The 27,213-nt window shown below is 32.4% G+C and overlaps 3 protein-coding genes and 1 long non-coding RNA gene across 4 annotated transcripts in view; 2 read left to right on the forward strand and 2 right to left on the reverse strand.

The window, feature by feature from the left end:
• The window catches only part of LOC135131859 (uncharacterized), a 31,759-nt gene that overhangs the window by 339 nt on the left and 4,207 nt on the right, over positions 1-27,213 (forward strand). The window lies entirely within an intron of this gene.
• On the reverse strand, positions 108-27,173 carry LOC135131868 (uncharacterized). Its single transcript, XR_010280933.1, has 3 exons — positions 27,091-27,173; positions 401-585; positions 108-343 (listed from the first exon to the last, which is right to left on the reverse strand). It is a non-coding gene; the product is annotated as an uncharacterized LOC135131868 (long non-coding RNA).
• LOC135131848 (cuticle protein 63-like) lies at positions 18,376-19,192 on the forward strand. Its single transcript, XM_064059699.1, has 2 exons — positions 18,376-18,468; positions 18,519-19,192. Exons 1-2 carry the CDS (start codon positions 18,457-18,459, stop codon positions 19,101-19,103), a joined length of 597 nt encoding a protein of 198 aa, XP_063915769.1. The 5' UTR covers positions 18,376-18,456; the 3' UTR covers positions 19,104-19,192.
• Positions 23,384-25,433, reverse strand: LOC135131806 (bromodomain-containing protein 4B-like). Its single transcript, XM_064059660.1, has 2 exons — positions 25,364-25,433; positions 23,384-25,200 (listed from the first exon to the last, which is right to left on the reverse strand). The coding sequence occupies exons 1-2, from the start codon at positions 25,376-25,378 to the stop codon at positions 23,584-23,586; spliced, it is 1,632 nt and encodes a 543-aa protein (XP_063915730.1). The 5' UTR covers positions 25,379-25,433; the 3' UTR covers positions 23,384-23,583.

Here is a 27,213-nt window from a genome sequence, read left to right on the forward strand (position 1 = left end):
AGATTGGCTTTCTCTTTGTTTTACGTCGTGATTGAACGGAAAATAATGACAAAAGTCGGAGTGATTTTACAGTTTATTTTAATTTTTATAAAAAGTAATGAGTCTACCAAAAATTATGCCCGCTAAAGTCACTAAAAAAGTGAAAAGGATAGTGGTCGTATATGCTGAAACTGCTGTGCAATGGAAGTGACGGTAGCGATGGTAATGATGATAGATGATTATCGAAGTGGATGTCTTCATGTACGATGGGTGTGGAATGAAATTTTTTACCATACTTAAATTTTCTGTGGAAAGTGGCTTCTGCCATCATTGTCAGTAGCAGTCCTCCAATTATTATAAAAATCTGAAAGTTTGAATTATTTTTTAGTTTTTAATCGGTACCTTAACTCGTTTAACTTACTATGATCTTCATTTTATAGATGTGCAGTTGTCAATATTCGTGCAAATACTCGCTTTAAAATTCCTTACGTTTGCTTTTATACATTTTTTAAATAATTATTAAATAACGTAGGACATCTCCACAAAGCGTGTAATACTTAGTTTTAACACACTCCATGTTTCCTTAGTATATCGAAATCAAAACACCTGTTGAAAATAACTATGAATTATTGCAATTTTAGAAATTTACATAGAACGTGGTTTGCTTTTTTAAGGTAGAAAGAACATGCAATTGCCGCACGTATTCGGTGTAAAACGTTATTTTCACTTTGGTGTTCATGTTACTGGGTGTAGCCAAAAATTGTTGCATGCTAATTTTGGTACGACTGTTATGAGTGTAACATCCGGATATTTTTTATAATTTGTGATACAATTTACAATGAATTATATAAGAGAGGTTCATGAAAGGTACTAGTGATGAATTTGTTAAACATGTTTAGACATACACAACGAGTATTCCATTGGCGGTGGCGGTGTAGCGTGATTTTTGAAAATTTAATTAGAAGAAAACAGTGAGTAACTTTTAGTTTGTTAACATTTCTCAGTTTGTTTATCAATTCACATTACTTCTTCAGGGATCACTAATGTTATTTTATATTAATTATAATTATTAATTTTAGCACGAATGCAACTACATTTTCAAACATTTTTTAACATAAGTAAATCTTTACTTCTCGATGTTACATTTCTAGTGTCATTTAGTTATTTTTTAAACAGTATTTTTGCACAACATAAAGTACTCTTTGATGATACTTCATTGGTAGAGTTTTTTAAATGATTATCTGGTAACCAGGCCACCATAAAAAATTGGTCTCTAGGCTATTTCGACAGAACTTTCAATTAGTATAAATTATTAAATTTGATTTTGTGATTTTTGTTTTGTGACAACTTGTATAAAGTAAGAACCAGTGGTATAAATAACATCTCACAGCCCTTGCGGCGCGGGGCGCAAATTTCAAGGGAGCGCGGTCCGCACAAGTGCGGACAATATACAATGTACTTGTTTAAAGCAGCTAACCAACGGCAAAAATTCATTTTAAATTTTTCAGTACTTGTTTAACGTAGTACGTATAAACAGTATTAGCTCCGGAATTTGTGTTAAAAAAAACTGAAATGGGGGGGGGGGCATACACGGAGAAATTTTAATTAACGATTTACCATGCTTCCGATAACCTTAAAACGTTTGCAAGATTTCACAGCATTCGGTTTTTGCATTTTCAAAGTTAAATTGTAAAATATTGTTATACAATTTTTATTTTTTTTTTCTCAAAAATCTAGATGTCTAGGTTAAAAACTGAACAAGGATGATACATAAATTACATATACAAGGAGTACGTTATTCTATAAAATTTAAAGAACATTTACTACAGTAAATTTTAGAGGTGATGTCATATTATTGTTGGTGGGGACGATTAGTCAAATTTTGGTTAGCGTTTTATCATCCACACGATATTCCTAATATACATATAAAATTTGATAACAATCGGTCCGGTAATTTCGGAGATTATCTGTCTTTCCAAAACGCGGGCAGACGGCAGACAGATAGGCAGACAAACGAAAACTTGAGACCTATTTTTTCGTACTCTAGGGGTCATGAAACGTTGAGAAAATATGAAAGTTGCCAGTCCCCCGATGCACTCAATTACAATACTTTTTCAGCTTGTGTTAGGGAACTAAAAACCTCCCATGTTGAAAATTTTATTACACCTTTTATGCAACTAATAAATAAAGATTTTTTGGAAGAAGGAAGAAACTGGAAGAGAATAGTACTGTCAAAATTGCATTGTTAGAATCAGTAGTGTTTGGTTATATTAGTCTTAAGTAAGTGTGACAAAATTTTGAATAGTTTTTAAAATAAAACGTGATAAAGGACCAAAAAACGCAACTTTAAAATTATGAAATTATTAATTTTATAATTATGCACGAGTAGATGCGGAATGACAAAAACTGTATCATAAATTGTATAAGATTAATGTAGGTATCAACTTTTTTAGAAATCGGTAGGTTTTTGATAACTGACAACAACAACATCGTGGCTAATTCTCCCGGAAAAATGCATTGCTTACATTGTTTTCTATGCTGTAAATCCGAAGAGGAACGGACAGTCGATATCAAGTTTTTTGGAAAGACAGTTTTCGCAAATTATCGAATATTTCCAGAAATGGGGGAGTTCTACTGGTCGTAACTTACCCCATGAAAGCTTCTTTCTGCAATACACTTATCTGTGATAATATTAACATTTACGATACTGTATGTATGTACCTATGATTCAGAAAATCGATATTATTGTATCGTTATCTTTTTTAACTTCTTGATCACCTTGTAGTTAAAATTTTCTCTAGTTTTTGTACTATTTTTATCGTAGTGGAAATTATCATGTTTTTCATATATTTGTTCTGGTTGAATTATTTTAGGTGATTTTATATTTCAAAGTTATGCTTATCCGAGGATTTACATGATCCTTTAACTTAGATATCACTGAACAAATGAACCGAATAAAAAACTGAACGTCGAAAACGTAGGTACACCAAAATAAAATTTTCTGTTAATTAAGATAATTTTAAAACTTTGAGATCGTTGGTGCTATAATCTAAAACACTTGAAGTTTACATGCTATACTTACACAATTTTAAGAATAAAATCTTAAACTGAAGGGTGTCGAGAGAAGTGCAATAAATGTTGATTTTAGAAGTATTTACACAATGGCTGACAGTGATGCTAAAGTTGATTACTTAAATAAATACTTAATAATTTTTTTCGATACTCAGACTCCACTGATTACTTTTAATAACAAATCTAAAAATTGCGACGAAACTCCGGGCGCGGACGGTGACGGCTAAACCCTGGACCGATTAGTGCCGTTGAAAACAAACACGTCCGCCAACCTAGGCTATGAGGTCACCTTCATGCTACTGGGGGTGGTGCCTTAGGTCGGAAGCGGAAGGGAGTACTGGGGTGGCTTTATAGCCGGAGACACGGATGTCCAGGTGGTCTCGTGAGCGCCCTCGGAAACAAGAAATAAGACGGGGGAATCGGGTTTTTATTCCTTTCTAGGAGACACACGGTTAAATAATCTTACGGATAATTTTAAAAATAAAATTACAATACGGTTAACAAAAAAGGACAAAATATCCGGCACGGTCGTTGCCGTCTGAAGACAGCGACTTCCTTCGGGACGGGCTCCTCCTGGTCTTGGGAGCGGCGACCCGGCGACCCTGGAACGGGAAATCGCGCGGGGATTGTACGGCGCCATGGAAGGGGAGCGGCCGGGGTACATTTTTTTTTTGCTCGGGGGCGACGATTCTTAGGCAGTTCAAAAACGGGCAGAAGGCCCAAAACGGTACTTACATCAGTATGACGAAAGAATGATCGGAGGGTCGGACTATATAATTTTATTAAGATTATTCTAAACTCTAATCCGAAAGTTTCTTGTACATCGAAGTTTCGATAGTACCTTGAACGTGTAAAATTTTCTTCTAGTAATTATTTTCAGTGTTTACCAGCCCCTCAGTGAAGACGAAATCAAAGAACATATTACATATTTAAAGCTTAAACCATCCATAAGTGGTTATGATGGAATATCCGGACGTATGTTACAGTTATCGTTTATTACTTAAAACCTATAACTATAATTTTAATGGTAGCTGAAGCTGTTCTTATGACGCAACTTAGAAACTATATACAGTACGGATTTTGGAAGCACTACAGTAATAATACAAGATTTGCTTGAAATATTTGAATTGACATATTGCAACTTATTATGTGTTAATTCAAAGAAAAGTAGAAATATTTTGTTCAATAAATAATGCAACAAATTGATAGCGTAATAAGTACTCTCAGAAACATGTCTGTAATTTTCGATTTGCGATAGCTACTCGCCACATTATGTTTCATTAATGACCAAACAATGTTACTTTCGGTTGAAGCAAATTGTACTTCTTAAATGTATATAATGGACGAAGGAACTAAACTGCTTGCATTATTTAAAAATTGAAAGAAAATTGGAATAACGTGGCAATCGCACAGTAATTTTGGAAAATAAACAATGGTTGTAAAACTAAAGATGGAATCAATCAGAATATGTAAAAATATATATAGGCTGATCTATTTGACAAAACTAAGTTGTATGTTACGAATCAAAAATCGAACACTCTGTATAGTTGCAAATAATTTTAGTACTTTTTTTTCTATTTTTAACAACTAATGAATAATCGAGGAGCACGTGCTTGGTGACTTATTCTATGTATTGTACCATGTAAAAGAAATATATAGTAGGTATTTATTTATCTAAAGCTTGTATGTGGTTTTCAAATTTTGACCCCAAAAGACAAATATAAATCATTTCTGTTGCATTATTTTATTATTAACATCTGGTTGACTAATGTTATATAATAAAAAAAACCTAAACATTCTGGTGTTAGTTTCGAAAAGTTTTAGTTTCTTCTTTAACCTAGTCAGTGATGAAATTGACAATACTTAGTTCTATATTTTTGAATTTTGTATCCTGGCGTTATCGTATTCTTATTAATATCTTACGAATTTACCTATTACTTTTAAAAACTAAACGCCGATTTACGAAAGCTCAATTAAATATTTGCGATTACATTTTTAAGGTGTTAGCGTACAACGTGACCGACCCTATGCCAATTGGATCTCGCTAAACACCTCAAACGCGTGATTAACTTAATCACAATTAAAATATTCCATAAGCTGGCCCTAAATATTCTAAAAAAAATTAATTAACATTTAAAATCATGTAAATTTTTTGCTCTAAACCTTCAGTATTGAACATCTGGTTGTCGGATTCCATACAATATGCCGAAGAATTTATAACTTTGACAAAGGTTAAAAGCTAATAAACGATCCAATGTCTGCTTTCAGACTTATTTTGTTTTTATGTCATAGTGGAAGACATTTCAAATGTTTAAAATAAACCTAATTAAAAAAATGCAATTGAAAATCCGTTTTGTTTGAATAATAATAATAATCTGTTGGTAAATAGGAGCACAAAACAACGATATTTCTTCACTATTTATTTTATGTACTTAATTAAATTAACCCTAGTGATCTGATTGTCAATAATTTTAGTAAACTGAAAATTCGTGAGTTTTGTTTTTCTATCGTTGCAAAAATTAGATTACCAAAACTGGGTAATAAATGTTTATAAGTACATTTACTATCCAGTTTTTGTAATGTTTTACTTATGTAAAACTATTTCAATTTAATATTAAATAGACTTTAGTTTACATATATAAAAACGCGTCTTAGTTAAGGGAATTTGAACAAGCTAAACAAAAAAAAAAAAGAAATGTTAAATTATTCTTTTAGTACATACGTGCTGAAAGAAAAATCTGGAAAATGGGAATTTTACGAGTAGATAAAAAAAGGAAATAGCAGCTGGTATAGGAATAACATCGGAAAGTTCCAATTCTACATATTTATGGAACATTTTCCTTAACGTGGTAGTCAATATTCTGTAGGTAAACTCAATACATAATACCCGTTCTAAAAATATGGAATGCATTAGTAACACGAATTCACTGAACATTTAATTCGTGGAAAGTTTTCCTTTTTTGATATCGACTGTATCAAAAAATTCTGTAGTTTTATGAAGAAAACACCATTAAAATTCTTCTAAATTGTTAAGTTACTTATAACGGAACATTACTTTCAAACTGGTTGACTTCCGTAATTACCCCGGTCTCCAAAAAATACCTTTAAAAAGATACCTGGAATAGATCTGCACTGTAAGTTTTTTTCCTCTTCTTCTGAAGGTAATGAAACCAATTATTATTACCTCAGATTCTTTATGTTGAAACGCGGTGGCACTATTTCCAAAGTTCAGCGTGGTTTTGTTCTTGAAAAGTGAAAAAATAACGTAAAGCATTAGTACAACGTTGTTACATGCCGAGATTAATATAGTTACTTGTTCCCACAAAAAATCTGGTAATTTAAAACCGGATGAAAATTTTTTCTAAAAAAAAAATTGTAAATGTAGATTTTCGTCAAGCTGTTGATGATTTTCTTGAACAGATATGCAACTTTGAAACCACAAACCAGTAAACCATCCAAATACCCACACTGAAATTTCTGTTTGTTAAAATTATTGTGAAGATGGCAAAACGCTGACTATGTAAAATTCGTGTTTTCAAAGAAACTGATCCCAAAATTTTGTTCTTCTTACCTGCAGTTTAATAAATCGTCCCCCGTTTTAATTGAACTTATATGTAGTCGCACACTTTCCTGATACAATTAATTCTCAACAATAGCCTACACCCAATTTGCTAAAGTACTTAAATTATCAAAATAAAATAACAACTAATAGATGTAAAAAGATGTAAATGTGTGGTAAAAAAGTTGTTCCAAAATTTAAAATCGAACATTAATGAACTAAACTACATAATAAACTATAATGAATTTCCGAAAAATCAGTTTCAACAGGTTGTAACAATTTCGATTAAACATAATGTTTTATGGCAATAAAATATATGTAAATTATTTATTTACATTTAAAATTGTATCTAAATTAAATACTCTTAATTTTTAATCTGAAGTAGCTCTGTCATTCGTTAACAAAACAGAAGAGTTGCAATAATTCTTCATAAACCAGTTGTACAAGAACTCGCAAGGATAGCAGTGATACCACAACAGGATTTTGTTGAAAAAACGGCTGGCCCAACCTCCGACAAATAAGTGACATGATACTGTTAACCTAAATTGTCCCCACAATGAATTGTGGCTAAACCCACGCCTCTGAGTACACTTATAACACGCAAATCTTCTGAAAATTTTCATATCAATGACGAAATTGTTTATCATTAAGTTTTTATCACCAAAATTTTACAGTATACTTAAAAAATACTATTTTCTTAAAATTTGCTAAGATAGCGACTTTTCTTGACCGAGTGATTACTGGTCACTAAACCTTAACTAAATTTTATACACTTCCGAAATCCAATTTATCTGAAAAAAATTATGAAATAAATATTTATTCCATATCACAGGGTGATTTACGAGGAGTAATGCCCTGAAAAATTTTTTGATGCAAGCAATATTACTTTTCGCAGTTTACTTCGCCATGCTTCTTTAAAAAGTTTGAATCCACAATGTCCATGAACCCTTATCATTGTCATTTTTTGACAAATTCTACAAATTTGCTCAAGATGTATACCTACCCAAATGATGAGAAGACAAATATGAAGAAGAACAGGAATGCATCCCTTGCTACACGTGTTTATGCTAAGCGATACCCCTAAAGAAAAGCGCATGCTGACACGATTTTTAAGATTAGAGAAGCATCTGAGAGCTAATTGGCCTCCCATCAAGTTTTCAAAGCAAAGGGTAGCTACCGGTGAGGAACACGAATTAGAAATCATTCAAATTCTTGAGGACGAACTCCATGTGGACAACATGAATTGGCAAGAAGGGCATTAGCCAGTTTTTTATTTGCAGAATTGCCAGGGAAAAGAAGTTTCATCCTTATCATATCAACGTACTAGGGTTTAAAGAGACAGACTACCCTAAAAGACTTAATTTTTGTCGATTTATTCGGGAACAAACCATTTTAGAGCATTTTTTTTTTGAAAAATGTGCTTTTCAGTGACGAGGTATCTTTTACAGTCAATGGGGTTATAAATAAATATAATTGTTATTACTATGCCTAGAATAACTCCCGCTGGATTTGTGAAGGACACTTTCAAGTTTTTTCTGCAAATGCCTGGTGTGGAATATTGGGAAACAAAATTATAAGGCCATCATTTTTTCGCGAAAGATTAAATGGTCAATTTAAGTTTTCTGAGAAACATTCTGCTAATGTAAGACGAGGTAGATTTACAAAGACAAAATATGTGGCTTCAACACGATGGTGCACCCCATATTTTCACAGAGATAAAAATTTTAAGGAAAATTTCATTTTGAATGTTTCATTTTATTTTAGGGCCACGGGTACACACAAAATTAACGCTGCACCCTTGGGCGAGAATTACTTAACAACATTTTGAGCTGTCATCCTTTTTTGGTCGGGATGACTAGCCAAATTTTGTTAGCATTTCGATCTTTACAATACTGTCACAGTACCTAAAATTTCAGCGTCATATGTTTGCTAATTTTGACGATTATTTGACAGTTAAAAAACTGTCAACAGAAAACTGACGGAAACGAGAAACCGGGAATTGAAAATTAGAAACCGGAAATTTTTGTATTTTACAAATTGTTCAATGGGAATTAATGCATACGTCAAAATGACTTTATTATCCTATGTGCTAGCTGTCTCTTTAGATAACAATTACAGTTTTATGAAATGGTACTAAAATTTATCTGCAGTTATAAATTGTTAATACTTTATTCTTGTCAACACTCTCCGCTGCATAATCGTTTTGTTATCCAACCGCTATGAGCAAATCAAAAATGTAAACATAAATTATGAAATATTTAACTGATGATAGAGATAGATTTGGTACCACACCTTCTCCTACTAGCCAATCCTGAAATCTGATATAATTTGCCATTTAACAGACACGAAAATTCCGCTCTATTGAATCTAAACGAATCAGTTCGCATTGTTACGCAAACATTTATCGCGATAATGAAATACGACTATTTAAAATTTTTGTCATATCGAGACAAATCCGCATAATCTCGAACTAGAGCATCATTTTTTTATTTAATGATTACTTTCGCTATCTAATCTTTTCTAACATCATGGCCACACCTCTCCTACTTTGTTACTTCATCGTATGCACCTGAAGGTAATGAATCACAGCCGCTGGTACCAACGGTAGCATAGGGAATAAGAATTATCGTATAATCACTCTCTAACAGATAATTAGATGAAAAGTTGAAAAATGATACAACTAGGCGGATCACATTCACTAACAGTAATTATCGTCCATAAAGGAGTTCTAATTATTGGGTGCAAGGTTGGGTCGCTCCAGATAGTACCAAAAAATCGAGTCTTTACATAAGAGACCAGATTATTTACGACTACAAAGTCATAAATCTCGAGACGCGTTTTCTACAGACAGACGACGGTCACGGTGACTTAACAGCGTTTTTATGCGAATTATTTATTAACTAACTCACTGCAATTGACAGCTTTCTATCAATTTCAGTACTTTTTTATTGACACATCGTCTGCAATGTTGCGGCGTCAAATTGTTGCCATTCTCTCGAAATTATTGAAAAATGTATTTCTATATTTATGACTGGATCATGACATTTTGCTTGTGAACATGCGTCTGATTAGTTTTACATGTATCATCGCTTTCGTAACGAGAGCTCGGTCCTAAAGTGCGAAACAAATTGCTTGTCAAAACCGAATTGCACCAGAGATGCGAGTAGGTCATAATTAAAATCCTTTCCGGTTGACCACACCTCATTTACTTAATTCGACTGGAAACATGAATGGAGAGCCGACGGCTATCTAGAAGTTCATACGAGCGATTATACAATGTTTTTTTTTTAACAGCAACGCTTATTCTGATCGGAAATGTAATTCGAATAATTGAAACAGTATGACTCATACAACTGTCTCCTTGTGAGTAAATTTGTGGGTGAAATGACGAAATTTTGCAAAGATTAACAGTTCAAGGTGTTGCTTCCGTGGAGTCTCTGCGCTCATTAAAATTGCAAATTTGTTTCTTCACAGCCAGCCTCGGACTACATAGAAACATGCGTGTTATGGAAAAATCATCTGTTGATTATTTTATAATTTGATAATAAAAATGTTGTGTGATATAACAAGACATGGTGGATATTGCTCTCACTTTTATAGATTTGTGAATCTAGAATAGTAGAATTTAACGCAAAGATGATATAATGATACCAATTATGGTGAGATGTTTAAGTGACATATTTTAATGTAATTTTTTCGTGTTGAAACCAAAAATGAATCAAAACTACGAAGATTTAAGAAAGCTACAATTCTTTTGGTTTCTTACGATGTACACAAATAATGGTATCCAAGATTTACTGTTATAAAAAATTTGTCTAAAGTTTTTTAGATAAATTAAAATAGTAGATTCAACAAAAAATATATTATATATATTTTTTTAAAAACACATACCTATATGTATATGAAAATAAAAATTGGTATTTTGTTTACGGAATCTTAAAATATTGTTTAACATTAAAAAAATATTTATAAAACTGATTTATACCTACACTAATTTCTTTGATCATTATGTATAAGCTAGTCCAAAAAATGAAAAAATAACATTGCTTTTGTAAGCACATCTTATTAATAAATAAAGCTTAATTGTTATTTTATAATCACTAGATTAGTCTCGCTTCAAAAAAATTCGTTCCATGATTCTAAGACAGGGTATAAAATTTGCTTACACTAGTTCATTCATTTTTTTACATAAACTGTATACGTGTCATTAAAATTTCCAAAACTTTAGAGATGGGTTTCGAATTTTTTTCGAAAAACTTATAAGCACATGGTGGGTGGATTTATCACTTACAGATATAGAAGTGTATGATTTTGCAAATTTTACTTAACATTAAAGTACTTAGCAAAATGTTAAGATGACGTCAGTAATTTTTTATCACCTACACAATATTTTTAAAAGATGTCTAAAATTTTACAACAATCAGCATAATATGTAGTTTCGAAGATTATCTGTCTTATAAACTTGTCAGACAGACGGAAACCGAAAATTTATTTATTGTAGGGACTACGGCACGTCGAGAAAATATGAAATTAGCTATTCGTCAAATTATAGGATTCAATTGACGTGTATAGTGGTCCAACTCTGATTTAGTTTTTATGGCACTGCAATCTCAATTACCGCAAGTATTATGAACTCTATTGAAAATGTAAATAGCCGTACCATAAATCATCTTAAAGGTTTATGGGCGCATACGACCTTGTGTAGTGCAGAAAGTTGGTCCCTTGATGGTTTATGACCGCTGGAGGCCTGTTGTGGAACACTTTACTCCTTCACAATAGGATGCAGTCATAAAAACGAACCAGCATTTGCAGCACTATACCAGTTAACGGACAGTATAAGAGGACAATTTAGTATATAGGGTTATAGTAAATTGTCTGTTTTATTTTCAATACTTCTTCAGCACTGAAAATAAAAATGCAAAGACATGATGTTTTTGTATTTATTATTCTCGTTGTCGAATTTATGACGAACAAGACATGAAATGTAGTGGACAAATTAACTAAACAACAACGTTCTTGTACATATATTTTAAAGTGATCTATATTTTATTCTTCATTGATGAAAGTCCTCTGACATGTTTTGTATACACCGAAATGTCGTATTTTGAAAAACTGGTCGAAGGTTATTTGAAAAGAACTTCCCTCGATCATAAAATACAATAAAACTAACTCAGCTTTTTAGAAAAATTTAAAAATTTGTTTATGCGAATTTTATTTATTTTTTTATGAAAATCCAGATATGCATGTTAACGTTAAATTAGATGTAAAGAAGCGTGCTGCGCGTACGTTTCCAATGAGTTTTCTCTTAAGAAAATTTTGTGATGACGTCATCAACATTTTTGCAAATACACCTAGATGTAGATAAATAGGTGTAATGCTAATGATAACAGTATTATATTACCAAATTTTCAGGAAAATGGTGTGAACCATTCCCGATTTCAGTAAAATAAATTGACTCATTCTTTAATTTTTATGAGTCACCCTGCATAAGAAATTTTGGAGGATTTATTTTTCAAAATTTTGAGATGACGTCGTCATTTTTTTATGAGAGGATAAACGAATAAATTTTGCTCAACGATTTACCATAATTACGATAATCTTAACATATTTAGAAGATTTCACAGCATTCGGTTTTCCAGTTTCAAAGTTAAATCTCAAAATATTGTTAGTATACAGTTTTGAATTCGACATGAATTCACACACCACAAATGCAGGAATATCTTATTTTATAAAATTAAAAAAAACTTACTATTATAAATGTAATAAATTTTGGAGATGATGTCATCCCATTGGTAGTGGGGACGATCAGCTAAATTTTAGTTAGCGTTTAACCATCTACATGATATTCCTAATATCTATACAAAATTTGACAACAATTGATCCTGCAGTTTCGTGTCTAATAAAAATGGATACATACACCAGACAGACAGACAGACAGATGGAAATGGGAGATCACTTTTTTCGTGCTCTAAAGGTCATGACACGCCGAGAAAATATAAAAGTGGCAATTTGGCCGATGGACTCGATTACTATACTTTCTTAGCTTACGCTCGGGAAGTAAAAATAAATGTTATAGGTATCTTTGAAAAGCAGTTTGGTTATTAATAAAATTGTTGGCGGGAATTTGAATAAGAACAAAAATGTTGATATAAAATTGTTTATACAAGTTTTCTCTCCATTCTGAAGTGGCATCATGGAGGTCCTGTTTGTTAGATTAACTATAAAATGTGAAACGTTGAGCCCAAAAACTCAATTAACACGGTTCCAACCCGGAGAACGATCATGTATTGATTCCGACCGTGGAAGCCTTCGAAATTATTAATACGTATATATGTTGCAAGTGCTATTATCTTAATAAAATTTTGTGTTGACGTTATTAACTTTTTGCAAGGCAATACGAATCTCTCACTCTGTAAAAACAGTTCTAAAAATGAGAGTTTATGAAGATTTATATGTACAGTAGCATTAAGTTTTTGGAAGGAATGGACATATAAATCTGATTAAAGGTTCACCATACCCACGATAACCTTAAAGCGTTCATAAAACTTTAAAGTGGTCGCTTTTGTAGTTTCCAAGGTACATTGTATTAGTAATTTTACCATCTGAACGATATATATAGTATTCTTAAAGTTTTACAACAATTTGTTTGGTAGTTTCGGAGATTTTTTTATCGAATAAAGTCACCAATAGATAGACAAACGGGAGAAGGAGACCTATTTTTTCATATTCTAGGAGCTATGAGATGTCGAAAAAATATGAAATTCGAAAGTTCGTCAACGGGACTCTATTACATTTCTTAGAAAGTAAAATTGTAATCTATAACCTGTAGTTTATAAAATGTTGTATTGTTTTGCATATCCAGAGTAAATCTGGTAACTCTGTTACTTGGGTTAAACAGAATAAGTAACATTGACAGAGTTGCATTCCATAATTTAACTTATTGTTTAAAATTATCCATTTAAAGCTGCGTAATTCGGCAAAAATAGTAAGTAAATATTTAAGTTTTTAGCACTACATGAGCTTCACTAAAATTTGAAAATCTTAATCTATATTTTTATGATTGGGTTAATTAGTATAGTTTCCCCAGTTCGAATTCGGTTTTATGATAGTACCCCATTGCGTAAAAGTTAACATTCTTAACAATAGATGACTATTGCCGGTAAAATAATAAGGGTTGTATCATGCCGATGCCATTACACAGTATAACGGTTAAATCCTTATTTATGACTTTTATGACTGTCCCGTCATCGGTAGTAGTAATCTATTGTTAAGGAAGTTAACTTTTACACATCATAAAACCGAATTAGAACTGGGGAAATTATACAATAAAGTGAATTTTTGCTTAAATTTTTAGTGCGTCATTTAATGAATTTTATATTTTTTATTAAAAAAAAAAAAAAAAAAACAGAGTACCACTCTATTTTAACTTAAGCGTCTTTCATACGCAGTTGAAATAATAATAATATCATATTTTTTTATAACTGCGATATTTTTTATGAAACAACTTTCACACATTTTTTAGACTTGAAAAAAAAAAATAAGGAAACCAAAAATTATTTGTAAAACGATGCACATTAACCATAACTGTTACAAAATAATTATCTAACCTTTTAGTATAGTCTAGTGAGCTGAAAATTGTTATAGTTAAGAATCCATTACTTCGCGGTTAAAATCAGTGATTCATTAATAAGCCAATTTATCTTGCTCCTTCTAAATTACTCAAATGGTCGGGAATTGGATTGAACAAAATCTGTGTCAATGATTTCTTAATTATATATAATTCAATATCAAACTAATTATTCTAGTGCACTGTGAACACATTGTGTGAAACGAAAATTATGACTTGCTATGTGTCGCCCGAAGCTTACAATTTAATCTAATTAAGGAACACTAAAGCGTGAAAGAGTTTTTGTAAAACTTGTATCACCTTTGTATTTTCGACATCTCAATTTCATATTTTAAACCTTCGGAAGTGTTGCGACGGGGTTTCGATAACTTGTAATTATATGCTTACTATAAACACGATCATGGGCGCCCATAGAAACCATTCTCAGGGGGGGCCACCCTGAAATTTTTGTAATATACTCTATTCTTGTATATACAAATAATATAATGATACAAATCTTTACTGTTACAAATACATATATATTTTAATCATCAACTGCATTAATCAAATCCACTCGCAAATAACCCTATAAAAACATTATTCTTATTATTAACAAAACAGTGTAAAATATTAAAATTAAAAAGTTATAAAAATATTAAATTAATCAAAAATTTTTTGATACTTGGAAAAAACTAACATGCTCTTTTAGCAAATCTTCCATAAAAATACTACTGTCAAGGTTTTTTATTTTTACAAAATCCTGCCAATTTTGGATTTCGTCTGTTAAATTGTCAGTGGAGTAAAATTCGCCCAACCCTTTAAAGCAACTTGGTTTTAAGTTATGTATATTCTTTCGATGTAAAGAAAATAATGAGTATAGTGACAGTTTTGTTTGGAAAATCGTGTTGTTAGGGAAAGAATTAAATGATCCAGGTATGGAATAAAAGTGCCTATTTTAAAATAATTTTCTATGCTATCTGTGTTGTGGTTCGTACCCCTACTGGTGAAACAGTTCTGGAGCAACCAAAATTTCCACTCGACGTCGATGGCTACTCCGAAAAACCGCCATCAGTAGTAATAAATAACACCACTCGTGCACATTGTTACGTTATTACCGCTACCATGATCAGCCTTGTCACTTATTTTATAGTTCTTATTAGCTGAAGTACCATCAGTATTTGTAATTTTTCTCTTGAAGAAATTTCGAATATCTATATTTCTCTCTTCTCTGTTTCTAAATAAAATATTAAATTTAAAATTTAAACAGACATTTAATTTAATTTAATCAAGAATACTTACTCTCGAATTTTGAAGTAAAGAAATAATAATAATTATAGCCAATAAAACGCCGGTTCAACAACTGTTCGTCTTTAAACGTCACTTCACCACATATAAAAAGTGAAAACGGAATGGATATAAGCAATAAAGTGTTTGCTCTTGTAATAACTGTAAAAAGCAAATAATGAAACAACCCATAATTCAGTACCGGTTAAAAACGATAGATTTATGATGTTTCCAGGCAAATCTGGTCCGAACAAAGGGTTTCAAAACCAGATGGTCTAAGTTTGTCACATTTCTGTGTTTGTGTGGCAATAAAACTGAAAGTGTAGGGCATCTTGTACCTACTCTTACAAATGTGCTGAAGTTTAAATTTGACAAATAAAAAGGAAATTGACGTAGAATCTCAGGCCCCCCCCTATGGGCGCCCATGAACACGATTACATAGGCAAACACAGATGCCATTGCCGCTAGTTCTAAATACATAATCTTGCAAGACCTATAAAATTTACAATTCGATATCTCATATTCATCTGTTTATTCGTTTTATGTAAATTTTTTTATTGCACGAAACTCCTTTCATTTTTACTTTATTTATTGGAAGCGGAAAGTATTCTGTCTTTACTCTGATTAAGCCATGAAGCAATCGACTGGCAATTTATACCGGAAATAAGCTAAAGCTGAGGAATTTTGTAGATAAATTAATTCTTGGTAGAGATAATGTGGTCACTACAAAAAAATCTAGGAGCGAAATTAATGGTAATAATTTAATTAGAACGAAATTAATTTTATGCACTGTAATCGATATGGTGACGTAATTAGCGATTGATTTAAAAAATATTGACATCAGTTCGGCACGAACCATAAAACTAATGACAAATTACCCTACATGGTATTTTTATTACATTATTTAATTTAATATTTATGCGAAAGTTGTATACAAGTTCTACTTTTTTTTAATTCTTAAGTAAAATTATAATGAAAAAATAAATACCTATCATTAATTTTAATTAGTTAAAGTACGAATTATTAATATAGGCCTAGGTAAAAAACAGATGGATGTTCTAGAATTTGATCGTTAATTTACTATTAAGAAATGGTAATATTTTCTCTAAAATGACATGTATCAAAAGCTTCAAATTTTAACCTCTGAAACAGGGGGCTAGGTATTTGCTGAAGCAAGGCGGAAAATGTGTAAGTCGGTGCTTATGAAACATGGAAGTGGATGATTTTTTACAAATTTCACTTATATGTAATAACAATTAGATCCTTGAAAAGTAACATTTAAAATCACAAAAATTTAAACCTCCGATTTTCAGCCGTTTTAAATTCTTGGATAGAAATGATAATATGCGGTCGTTTTATTTAATAAAAATAAACAGAAAAACGCACATTTTAAATGCAAGCATTAATTCCTATATACATAAAACAGTCATCAAAGGTATTTTTTATACCGTTATATATACTACCTACATATTTGTAGTGTACAGTTTACTGTCGGTTTTAATCAAAAGAAGAAACAGTTAATTTTTTGAAAACTTTATTGGGATTAATTTTGTTTGTAGAACAAAAATTTGGCCTCGTCAAAGGTGTTATTTAAATCAATTTTATTATATCTTGCACACCATCTTATTTAAAAAATTTCGGTGTTGTAATACACTTAATATTAATAATCATATACTTACAGAACGTGATCATCTTTCTGATAAGTATGGATGTTTATCCTGCGGTGATTTAGTAACCGCAGTAGACAGAAACCATTAATTTGTTAAATATTTTCGTTTCGAGACATTTTAGAAAGAGATAAGTTCAAGATGAAACTGCAATTTTAAGATGTGTTAAGGATCAAATAACGTATTATTATCCAATTAATTATCTAATTTCTGCAAATAACTACATAACAGTAGCCATTAGAAATCGTTATTATAATACGGTATCAAATAACTCCTTGCTGGCAAATAAGGATGCTTTTTTTCAGTGTCTGTAATAGTGAGCGTATTAAACACAGGCGCAAGCTGGAAAATAGTAACCGGTTGGGACAGTCGGACAACGTGTCTTGGAAATGCTTTGAAAAAATTTACATTGTAATAATTTCCTTTTTATATAATGTTAGTTTCATAATGCAGTAATGATACACTTATGTTGACTGATTTATGAAGATTATTATTTTTAATTAGGCAAGGAACAAGTTTATGATTCCCAAAAATATAAATCCTTTGTGCTAAATTATGGAAAGTGTTGCTTAATCTGCGATACATTTTAAGATTAATCGTTGGGAGATTATGTCACCAATAAAAATTCGGACACGGCACAGGTGGGATAAGGTCACTTTTCGTCATAATAGGTTATTCATATTGTTATATTTCAAAAGCACTTATTGTAATGGCTCGAGCTGCTTTTCACGGTATTATTATGAAATAATTTTTGTGGTTGAGTTTACAATTGGAAAAAATTGAATTTAATCAACTAATTTGGACACTGTGAGCGGAATATTATCGAGCTGTAATTAGCTCGCACGTCCTAAACGTCATTAATTACCGGCGTTGCCCGACGGGACCTTCATCTCCTGATGCAATTTCCTAAAAACGTTCAATAATTCAATCTGGTTTCATAACTCTAAATTTCAAGTGGGTCAATTCATCGGTGCCCTTCACGACTCTTAAAGAATGAACCTTCCAGTAAGTCGACAATTACATAAAAACAACAATCACATTGATACTCATGGTCTCTTTTTGCCGGTGTTAAGTAAGTTTCATACGAAATACAACAAGCTTTGCCGGCATGGAAAAGGAGAACTGAATGGCGCGATTCATATATGATGTTTTGATCTAGTTTTACACCATCACACGTGATTAAAAAAGCGACCAAAACCCTACCACTTTAACTATATAAACCCGCGCCATCGGCTCAATCTACATCACACATCGATTGTGCATTTACCAATCCACTTAACTCAAAAACCATGAAATTCTTGGTAAGTCCACCACTAAACAAATCCACCCCGAATAACACCCCTTGTTTCAGATCTGTGTTGTTGCCGTCTTGGCCGTCGCCTCCGCCGGTGAGGAAAAGAAAGAAAAACGTGGCCTTTTGGGATTGGGCTATGGAGGTTTGGGATACAGCGGATTGGGCTACGGCGGATTGGGCCATGGAGGATTGGGCTACAGTGGATTGGGCTACGGATATGGATCTCTTGACCACGGTGTGGCTTACTCTGCTCCCTTGAGCCTGGGACACTCTCTGCCCTACTCCTCCGGAATCGCTGTTCACTCTGCTCCCATCGTCTCTGCCCCCCTCGTTACCAAATCGGTGGTTTCCGCCCCCGTTGTGACCAAGAGCATCGTCTCTTCTCCCATCATCGCTAAATCGTACGCCGCTCCCATCGTCTCCGCCCCACTTGTCACCAAGTCCATCGCCGCTCCCGTCTTCGCTCACTCTGCCCCCATCATCTCCGCCCCCGTAGTCACCAAGTCGATCGCCGCTCCCATTGCTGTCGGATACGGCGGACATGGATTGGGTTACGGAGGTCATGGATTAGGTTACAGCGGTTTGGGATTGGGATACAGCGGCTTGAGCTTGGGACATGGTTTGTCCTACGGATTGCATTAAGCTCCGAAAGCTTTAATTTTTTAATACATGTTTTTGTATTGTACATATTGTATGATCGATGTTGGATTAAAATATAGTTTTTATACCAATTTTATTTTTTATTTTATTTGTGATTTGGATATCCGATGGTGCATTGATGTCATAAGACATATTACTAACACAAGTTGCCTTGAAAAGTGGAGTAATCATCGTTTTTTAACGTTTCTCACCTTAATTATGTAATCAGTTTACATAAGTGCTGAGACAAATCGATCGATTTTTTTAACTAGTTCTTAGGGTAATAAAAATACTTAAGGAGATAATTAATGGACAACTTTTTTTCTATAATCTTATTTCAAAGCAGCAGCCTAACTTGTTCAGGAAGTGCCACCCAAGAAAAATCCTCATTTCGTCACTGATCAAAAATTTCAACAATTTCGTAGTTATTGTTCACGTTATGCGTGAAACATGTAACCGACTTACTCAACTCAATTAAACAATTTCTAATAAGTATTAGAAACAAAATTAACGCCACTGTGAAGGTCATGTATTTCTCAACCCTGTACATAACATCGATTAAGACTAAACGAAAACATTACCAAACTGCAAGAAATCACAAAATTTCAGATTTATTATGACACAGACAATTACACTTTCACTAGAATTATAATCATTCTTAAATCTTCGGCAAATTATGCGACCACATGAAGTTGTAAAATGGCTCTCTTTCTTTGCGTATGCCTCTATTGCGGGTCAATACTACTGATTTCGTAAGTTATAAATAATGGCAACAGTTAAATAGTTTTAATGTGCAACATCCTCTACCGTAAACGACTTGATAATAGAGGCGATGTAGATGAACCAGATATGCGTAATACCTAATTATTATGTACCTATCATGGGCGTTATCAGTTTTATCCATCGAAGTTTTCAATTCCTTTCACTTAATATAGATTTCAATCTAATGTTAATTTTGTAGAAATGTCACAGTGGGGCTTCTCCTCAGTAATGTAGAGGTGTGTCACGCTAGCGTGGATGAAATTAGTAGTATTATTTTGGTGACTTCAGTCGCAGAGGTGCAAATGAATATGAAAAGTGAAAGGGTGCAAAAAATTGTTACGTGCAGTGGCGATTTCGGAACGGTTGTGGTTGTGATATATGGGATAATGATTAGTAGAACAAGATCTAAATTTAATCACATTATTAAAAAACAAAAAAAAGTGTTCTTGTTTCGACATTAATGAATGTATTATTTAAATTATCTATAAATATGTACTGCAATTTATTGCCATCATATTACAACATTCTAGACATTCGTGTAGATTTTTTAGTTCGCATGATATGAACTGGGTGATATGAGTGACATGTTTAAATGGAAAATTATATGTTTTTACGATTAATTTTTAACAAGAAAAAAACAGGAACGGATTTGAAAGAATTTTTATTTAAAAAATATGTCCTTTGGTATCTATTAAGGATACAGACCAAATTGTTTTTTTGTTCCAAATTTTGAGGCCTTGTTTAGATTTTTATCGAATCAGTACCTAAAGTTCTGCGGATTTATGTCTGTTGCAAACAACTGCTATATCCCTAGGTATGTACGTACTAAGCAGTCTTTGAAGAATGGTTTAAATCCATGTGTCACAGTTCAAAGAATATGAAAATGTAGATTTTCCATTTTCATCAATTTCTTTAGCTGTTGTAGTGATAAAAAGTGCTAAAGAGAATTTGTTTTCAAAAAGTAATGATGTGATATCAAAATATTATAAAATAAATGTCACTTTTTCAAAATATGGAATTTTTGTTTTTTGAACAATAAAAGGAACTGGGAAAATGATGGAGATTCATTTTTTACGTTTAGATATATTATTGTATACAGCTGAAGAAATATTACATTTAACAATGAATTCCTAAAATATTTATTACAAATGTTAATGCTTATTGAAACATTTTGATAGGAGAAATATTAAAATATGATTTAAATGGTATGTTTGCAGGACATTTTAAATACAGTTTGGTCGAGAAGGGTGGAATAATTCCGACCTCCTCGAGTTTAGTAAATAAATAATTGTATTTTTACGAGTTACTTATAACTATAGACTAGCATTGCTGATATCTCAGATCTCAGATTTTAATATCACCCAGCATCAGTATTGTTCACTGGACCATTTTTTATGGCGGTTTATAGTTTTAGTATGATCAGTATATTTTTGTAATGATTTGTTCTTTCTGGGAACGACTACCCCAAAAGTAATGAAGTATTGTAATAGAGTTGTTCAACAAAGTTTTAAAACCTAATTTTATGGTTCCTCAATGTTTTACAGCTTATAGAAAACGAAATGGTCGGTGTTCCCATAGTTTGTCTGTCTGTTGGTTGTTTTAATAAATAGATAATAATCAATTTCCGAAAGTCCTGCGCCATTTTTGTTATTGTGTACTAAAATAGTTGCGTAGAAGCAGCAAACCAATTAAAATTTTTCTGTTCCTGCATATCAGAAATTGAAATTTAATTTTATATATTTTACAATTTGTATTAGAGCCTACACAACAAAGCCCTTTAACGTCTTGAGAAAACGCTAAGCCTTGTCTGATGAATACAGAATCTTTACTAAAATATATTGTATATTTATACCGTCTAGAAATGCGAAAATATCGCCTGAGATTTAATTTTTGTATTTTAGTAATACATTTGTTTTTTTCTGTAACTAAGTAATTAAGTAAAAATGACTGATCTAATTTTTATAAAATTCGAGGAATACAATATTGTTGTTATAAAATGATAACGTTATCACAAAAATGTATTAACGATTTTTCACTTTGAACGGACAGCATAAGATAAAAGTTTTGCCTGTGATTCAATACTCAAATATGTAGGTTTTATTTTACCTTAACATATTGGGTTATTGTACAAAAATAAAAATTTATGGTTTATCTAGGAAAGTACATAATGCAATTCTTTAAAATTTTTAGTAAAATGGTAACTAACATTGATTTAAGTAGTGACAGCAACATAGTCCTACACATGTAGTTTATGACTTCGTGTTGAGTTTTTATCCGAAACGTCCAGATTTTTGGAAAAAAAAAATCGAAATTATAAAACAACATTTTGCAATTTAATTTTGGATTTGCCAAACCGAATGCTTTGAAATCTTGCAGATGTTTTAAAGTTATGAAGAGCATAATAAATTTTTAGTTAAAATATATCTGCTTATCCCCTCTAAAAAATTGATGACGTCAGGTCAAAACTTTGTCGTATAAGTCCTATCTAAAATGTGTAAAGTATGATCAGTCTGTACTTGTAATTTATCATTTCATTCATATTTTTTTGATTTGCTTATACAGGTGACTCAAAAAAATTTATTAATCAGTCAATTTATTTTATTGAATTATTCAAGAATTGCAAAACTCAATCCTTTGAAATTTTGCAGACGTTTTAAAGGTATTGTAAGCATGGTAAATTGTTAATTAAAATATATCTATATATATTCCCCTCAAAAAATTGATGATGCCATCTCAAAACTTTGTCGAATAAAATTTATTAAACCAGGAATGACCCACTTCATTTTCCCAGAAAATTTTGGGAATACAATACTGTTATTTTCAGTATTACACTGCACCAATCTAAGTTGATGACGTCATCACAACATTGTGTAAAGGAAAAACTTAAAAATGCTGGATATGTTTTATTGTACTTCAGGAGCGAGGGACGTTCTGTCGAAACAACTTTCGACCAATTTTTTTCTTCTAAAATAAGTAACAATGATACAGTCGCCACACAAAATATTGATGGCTTTCTGTGTATATCACAACTTTTAGAATTATATAACAAATTTAGATTGTGAAAAAAATCAATTAATCTACTGACAGCTTTCCATCAAATTCTATTGTCGGTTTTTTTATTCAGTTTATTTTTTGCTTCTCGTTATATCTATTAACAATAACTATTATAGTTACTTATTGAAAAGAAAAATGCAGAAAAGGTATTTATGTGAAAACAAAGTAAAAGAACGTGAGAGAAAGGGAAAACGGAAGAAAGTGCCGCCGAAACAATTTGAACAGTGTGACATTTTTTCGTTTTATATAATATTCTATTGGCTATAATAAAAACAAAAACAAAAAATTACAAATCACAGATTTATTTATTGTACTTACATTTTATAATATTCAACATTATTTACAAAAATAGACTTTGTACACTTGAAGACACAGAAAAATGTATACATTTGCTTTAGTGTTGAGATAACAATATCACCATACATATTTTTGTTTTTATTTATTTTTAATATCACCTTCTACTCATCAGTTTTAAATTAGTTAAAACTAAAATAAATAGCTACAAGAAAAGGAGTTCCGGTGTGTTTCTCATAAATAGGTACTTTTCTTCGACAGGTTCATGTGCTCTGTAACTGGTGCTAAGAAACGATCTAAAGTTAATATTGCAGAGTTGTTACGAAAAATAAATATGCATATGCCCATAAACGTAAAAGTTACAAACGATTATTTATTTTTGGTGAGTGAATGGAGGTTCCAGCGAAATTGATGGCCTTACAACATCTGGATGTTGAGAAGGATCATGAAAATTTCCGGGCTGGAACTGTCGTCCTTGTTCTGGCAAATAATTAGGATGTTGTGGCAAATGGTAAGGTATTTGTAAATCTGTGTGTCCTGGCTGGATCGAACCTTGCAGCAAGATATTGGAACTTGCGCCATCTCCGTGTCGTATTTGTTGGTTGAAATGGTGTTGGACATTCCCGGGTAATTGTTGGTGGAAGAGAACTGGAGCATTTTCAGGCAATTGTTGATCCACGGGAACTTGTTGGGGATGTTGATGGAAAGCAACATTTGCATCTTGGGGTAACTGTTGATGGAAGACTTCGGGATGTTGAACGGGAACATGCTCATGGGGTAATTGTTGCTGGAAAATTTCTGGATGTTGTGGCTGGGGTACATGCTGGAAGTTTTCAGGATGCTGCGGTTGGGGTAGTTGTTGTTCGTAAATATGCGGATGTTGAGGAAGTTGATGGAATAGGTGTTGTAAGTGACCGGGTAATTGTTGCTGGAAAATGGAGTGGTCTTGTGGGATTAATGGGGTTTGAACGTCATGTTGTTCATGAGGTGGTTGCGGAAGTTGTGGGTGAATGTGAGGTGTCTGATGAGGATGAATGTGAACAGGAACGATTGTCTGGGCCGGAGTTTGTGGGACAACTACAGGAGGAGGTGCATCGACTGGAACTTGGTTAACAGGAACGACGTGATGATGATGATGATGATGATGATGTGGAAACAGTGCTGGATTATGGAAAAATACTCCTGGAGCGGCAGGTATTTGATGGAATACGGTGGTACTTACAGGAGGGGGAAAAGGCTTCACGACTGGTGCAACTGGCAGCAGAGGTGCTACTGGTTGAGCTACAGGAATAAAAGGTTTTGATGGAATTATCGGAACTGGGACGTGATGCACCGGTTTGATTGGTACTATCGGCTGAATTGGAACAAGTGGTTGTACAGGTTTCACTGCTACTATTGTATGTACTGGCTTCACAGGTACTATAGGTTTCACAGGAAGCACAGGCTTAATCACTGTCACTGGTGCAGGATGGACATGTACAGGTTTAGGATTCCAGCCGTTTTGCCACGGTTTGTGTGGTACTTGCGGTAATGGTACATTGACTGGTACCACCGGTTGTGCGACCGGTATAACAGGTTTCACTACTGGCTTAACAATAGGTACCACCGGTCGCCAACCATCGTGATGAATAACAGGGCGCACTGGAAGAAGTGGTCTTACATAGTGAGGGTGTTTTACGTGCAACAATTTTATCCTGTGATGGTGGTGATGATGAAGATGAGGTTTGATGGAGATAGGTTTTACTACTGGTACATATTTTAACTCAACTGGTCCATAACCAAGAACATATTTAAATCCAGCCGGATGAACACCTACATGTTTGGCCCACCCGTGATGATTCGAAAATACTGTTCTTTTATCTTGTTCTTTTGCTTGCTGTTCCTGTTCGTAATCGTTGAGCGGATTCAAGTAATCGTTTTGGTTTTGTTGTTGCAAATCGCCTTCGCACGAAATGCTCTTCGTTAAAACGAGAATCGGCACAATGCATGCCTGGAATAAATCAAATTTTATAATCAAACTTTTCTACCGTGTATTGCAACACTCACTATGCTTTAAACAAATACCGAATAAATTAATTTATCAGTTCATTAACAAAGCAATTTACTCTTTTGTCGTTCTTTTTGCTGAGTAATAATAGTTTAATCGAACTCACCATGAATATCCTCATATTGATTATTCTTACACTCGCAACACAGGAATTAAAAAACTAAACAAACATCATCACAGCACGGTTTAACAACGACAAAAACGAACCAGTCACTTTCTTTTTGTTTTTATACAAACCATTTCTACAAGACGAGGGTTGTATATTAAATAGTTGTGCGCTCTTTAATATTAATAAATGTCAGTGTCGAAGAAAGTACTTACCAATTTTAGATGCATTTCTTTGTATAATTGCTAGTCTGAGTTTGCAATAATAATTAGCGACACCTTTTCTTTTGCTGATTTTGTGCAATTTACTGGCGGATTCTGTTTTTATTTAAATTTCAAGGAAATGACACAGAAAACTTGAAACCAATGCATTAATCGGGAACACTGACCTAACGATATCGTCTTTACTGCTCCGATGGTAGTCGGATTTTTATACTTTGACAAAATCTTCTATAATAATGGCCTTTAGAATAATACAATATAGCTTAAATAAATTAAACAACAATTTTGTACTGATTGTTTCACATTTTAGTACAGTCGTCTCGTTAATAGTGAATATCAATTTTACGGATGAGAAACAAGGAAACTGGTTTGGATACCTTATTTAATCTTTGTCTTTTTTCTTACAGTTCTTCGAACAATATTGCTATCGCAAATCAATTTTAAGGTAATTAAATTCTAAATTATGGTAGTTTGGTCTGTCTGCCTTTCATATCTAACAGGAATTAAAAAATCCATTACCCAGGTGAAATTAAATATAAGAATGATATTAAATAAATGCATTTCTTCAAAGTAAAATTTCTAAACGATTTAACGCTCCTTTCTAACTGCAATAAAAAATGCATGCATTTTTTATTTCGGTCTTACTAGCTATAATTTTATTATAATTTGAATTTTATATCCAATTCTAAGTATTTCACAGTTAATTATATTAAAGACTTTTTACACGGATATACTTAATAATAGATTAGTACATATAAAGTATACATTTGATTTACATTTAAGTGTATTAAGCGAGGGACATTTGAAATGAAGAATTATTTGCATGTTTTTAATATATCATACGTCCAGCAATTACCTTATTCACAACATGAATAACGAACTGGACAAGGAAATTAAAAAGACGTCGATCAGATTTGAAATAATGTCTGGTGGTAAGCTTAGTAATAATTGCTATTAGCGAAAGTTGTTTTAGAATTGCATTAGAATAATTTTTAAGCGTTTTACCACAGTTTAGGTTATGATGTAATTGTTACATTACAAATTTTTGTTGTTTAATAAAACATGCATCTGTCACTTGACCGTAAAAACTATGAAATATTGCATTATGCTTTCTCTATGTAGGTTAACCTAGTTTTTATTCAAATGGGATAAATTCGATGTAGAAATTTTATTGTTAGGTATACGTTGTGTTGAAAATTTTAACTCAATACTGTCAAAGTTGGATAAACACTGCAGGAATGTTGTGGACTTTCTTCGTCTATTGAATGCGTAGCACGTATATGCGTCTAAGCAATGTCGGTCACAGTTTACAAGTTAAGAAATAGGCGGAACTGGTTGGAATCAGTTTCATTTTTTAATCAATCGGAATATTCATGACACACGTTAAATGATAATGACCGTTTAAAGAAAGGGAAAACGATAAGCATGGTTCATCATGTAACGTTTTACGTGCTGACAATCGACGTGATTAAACGATATATTTGTCACTATGTTGTACTTACTTACTTGTCATAACGGGACCACTTGACCACTGGCTGTTACAAAAATTGCTATTATTGTAAGTTTATGCTAATCAATGCTAGGACTTGTATACACTTAAAATCTAATTTTATGGAACATTTGTGGTCT

The sequence above is a fragment of the Zophobas morio genome, unplaced genomic scaffold (genome assembly GCF_036711695.1).
Source record: "Zophobas morio isolate AGI-343-1 ecotype UQ-CSIRO unplaced genomic scaffold, CSIRO_AGI_Zmor_V1 ptg000002l, whole genome shotgun sequence".
Taxonomy (NCBI): Eukaryota; Metazoa; Arthropoda; class Insecta; order Coleoptera; family Tenebrionidae; genus Zophobas; species Zophobas morio.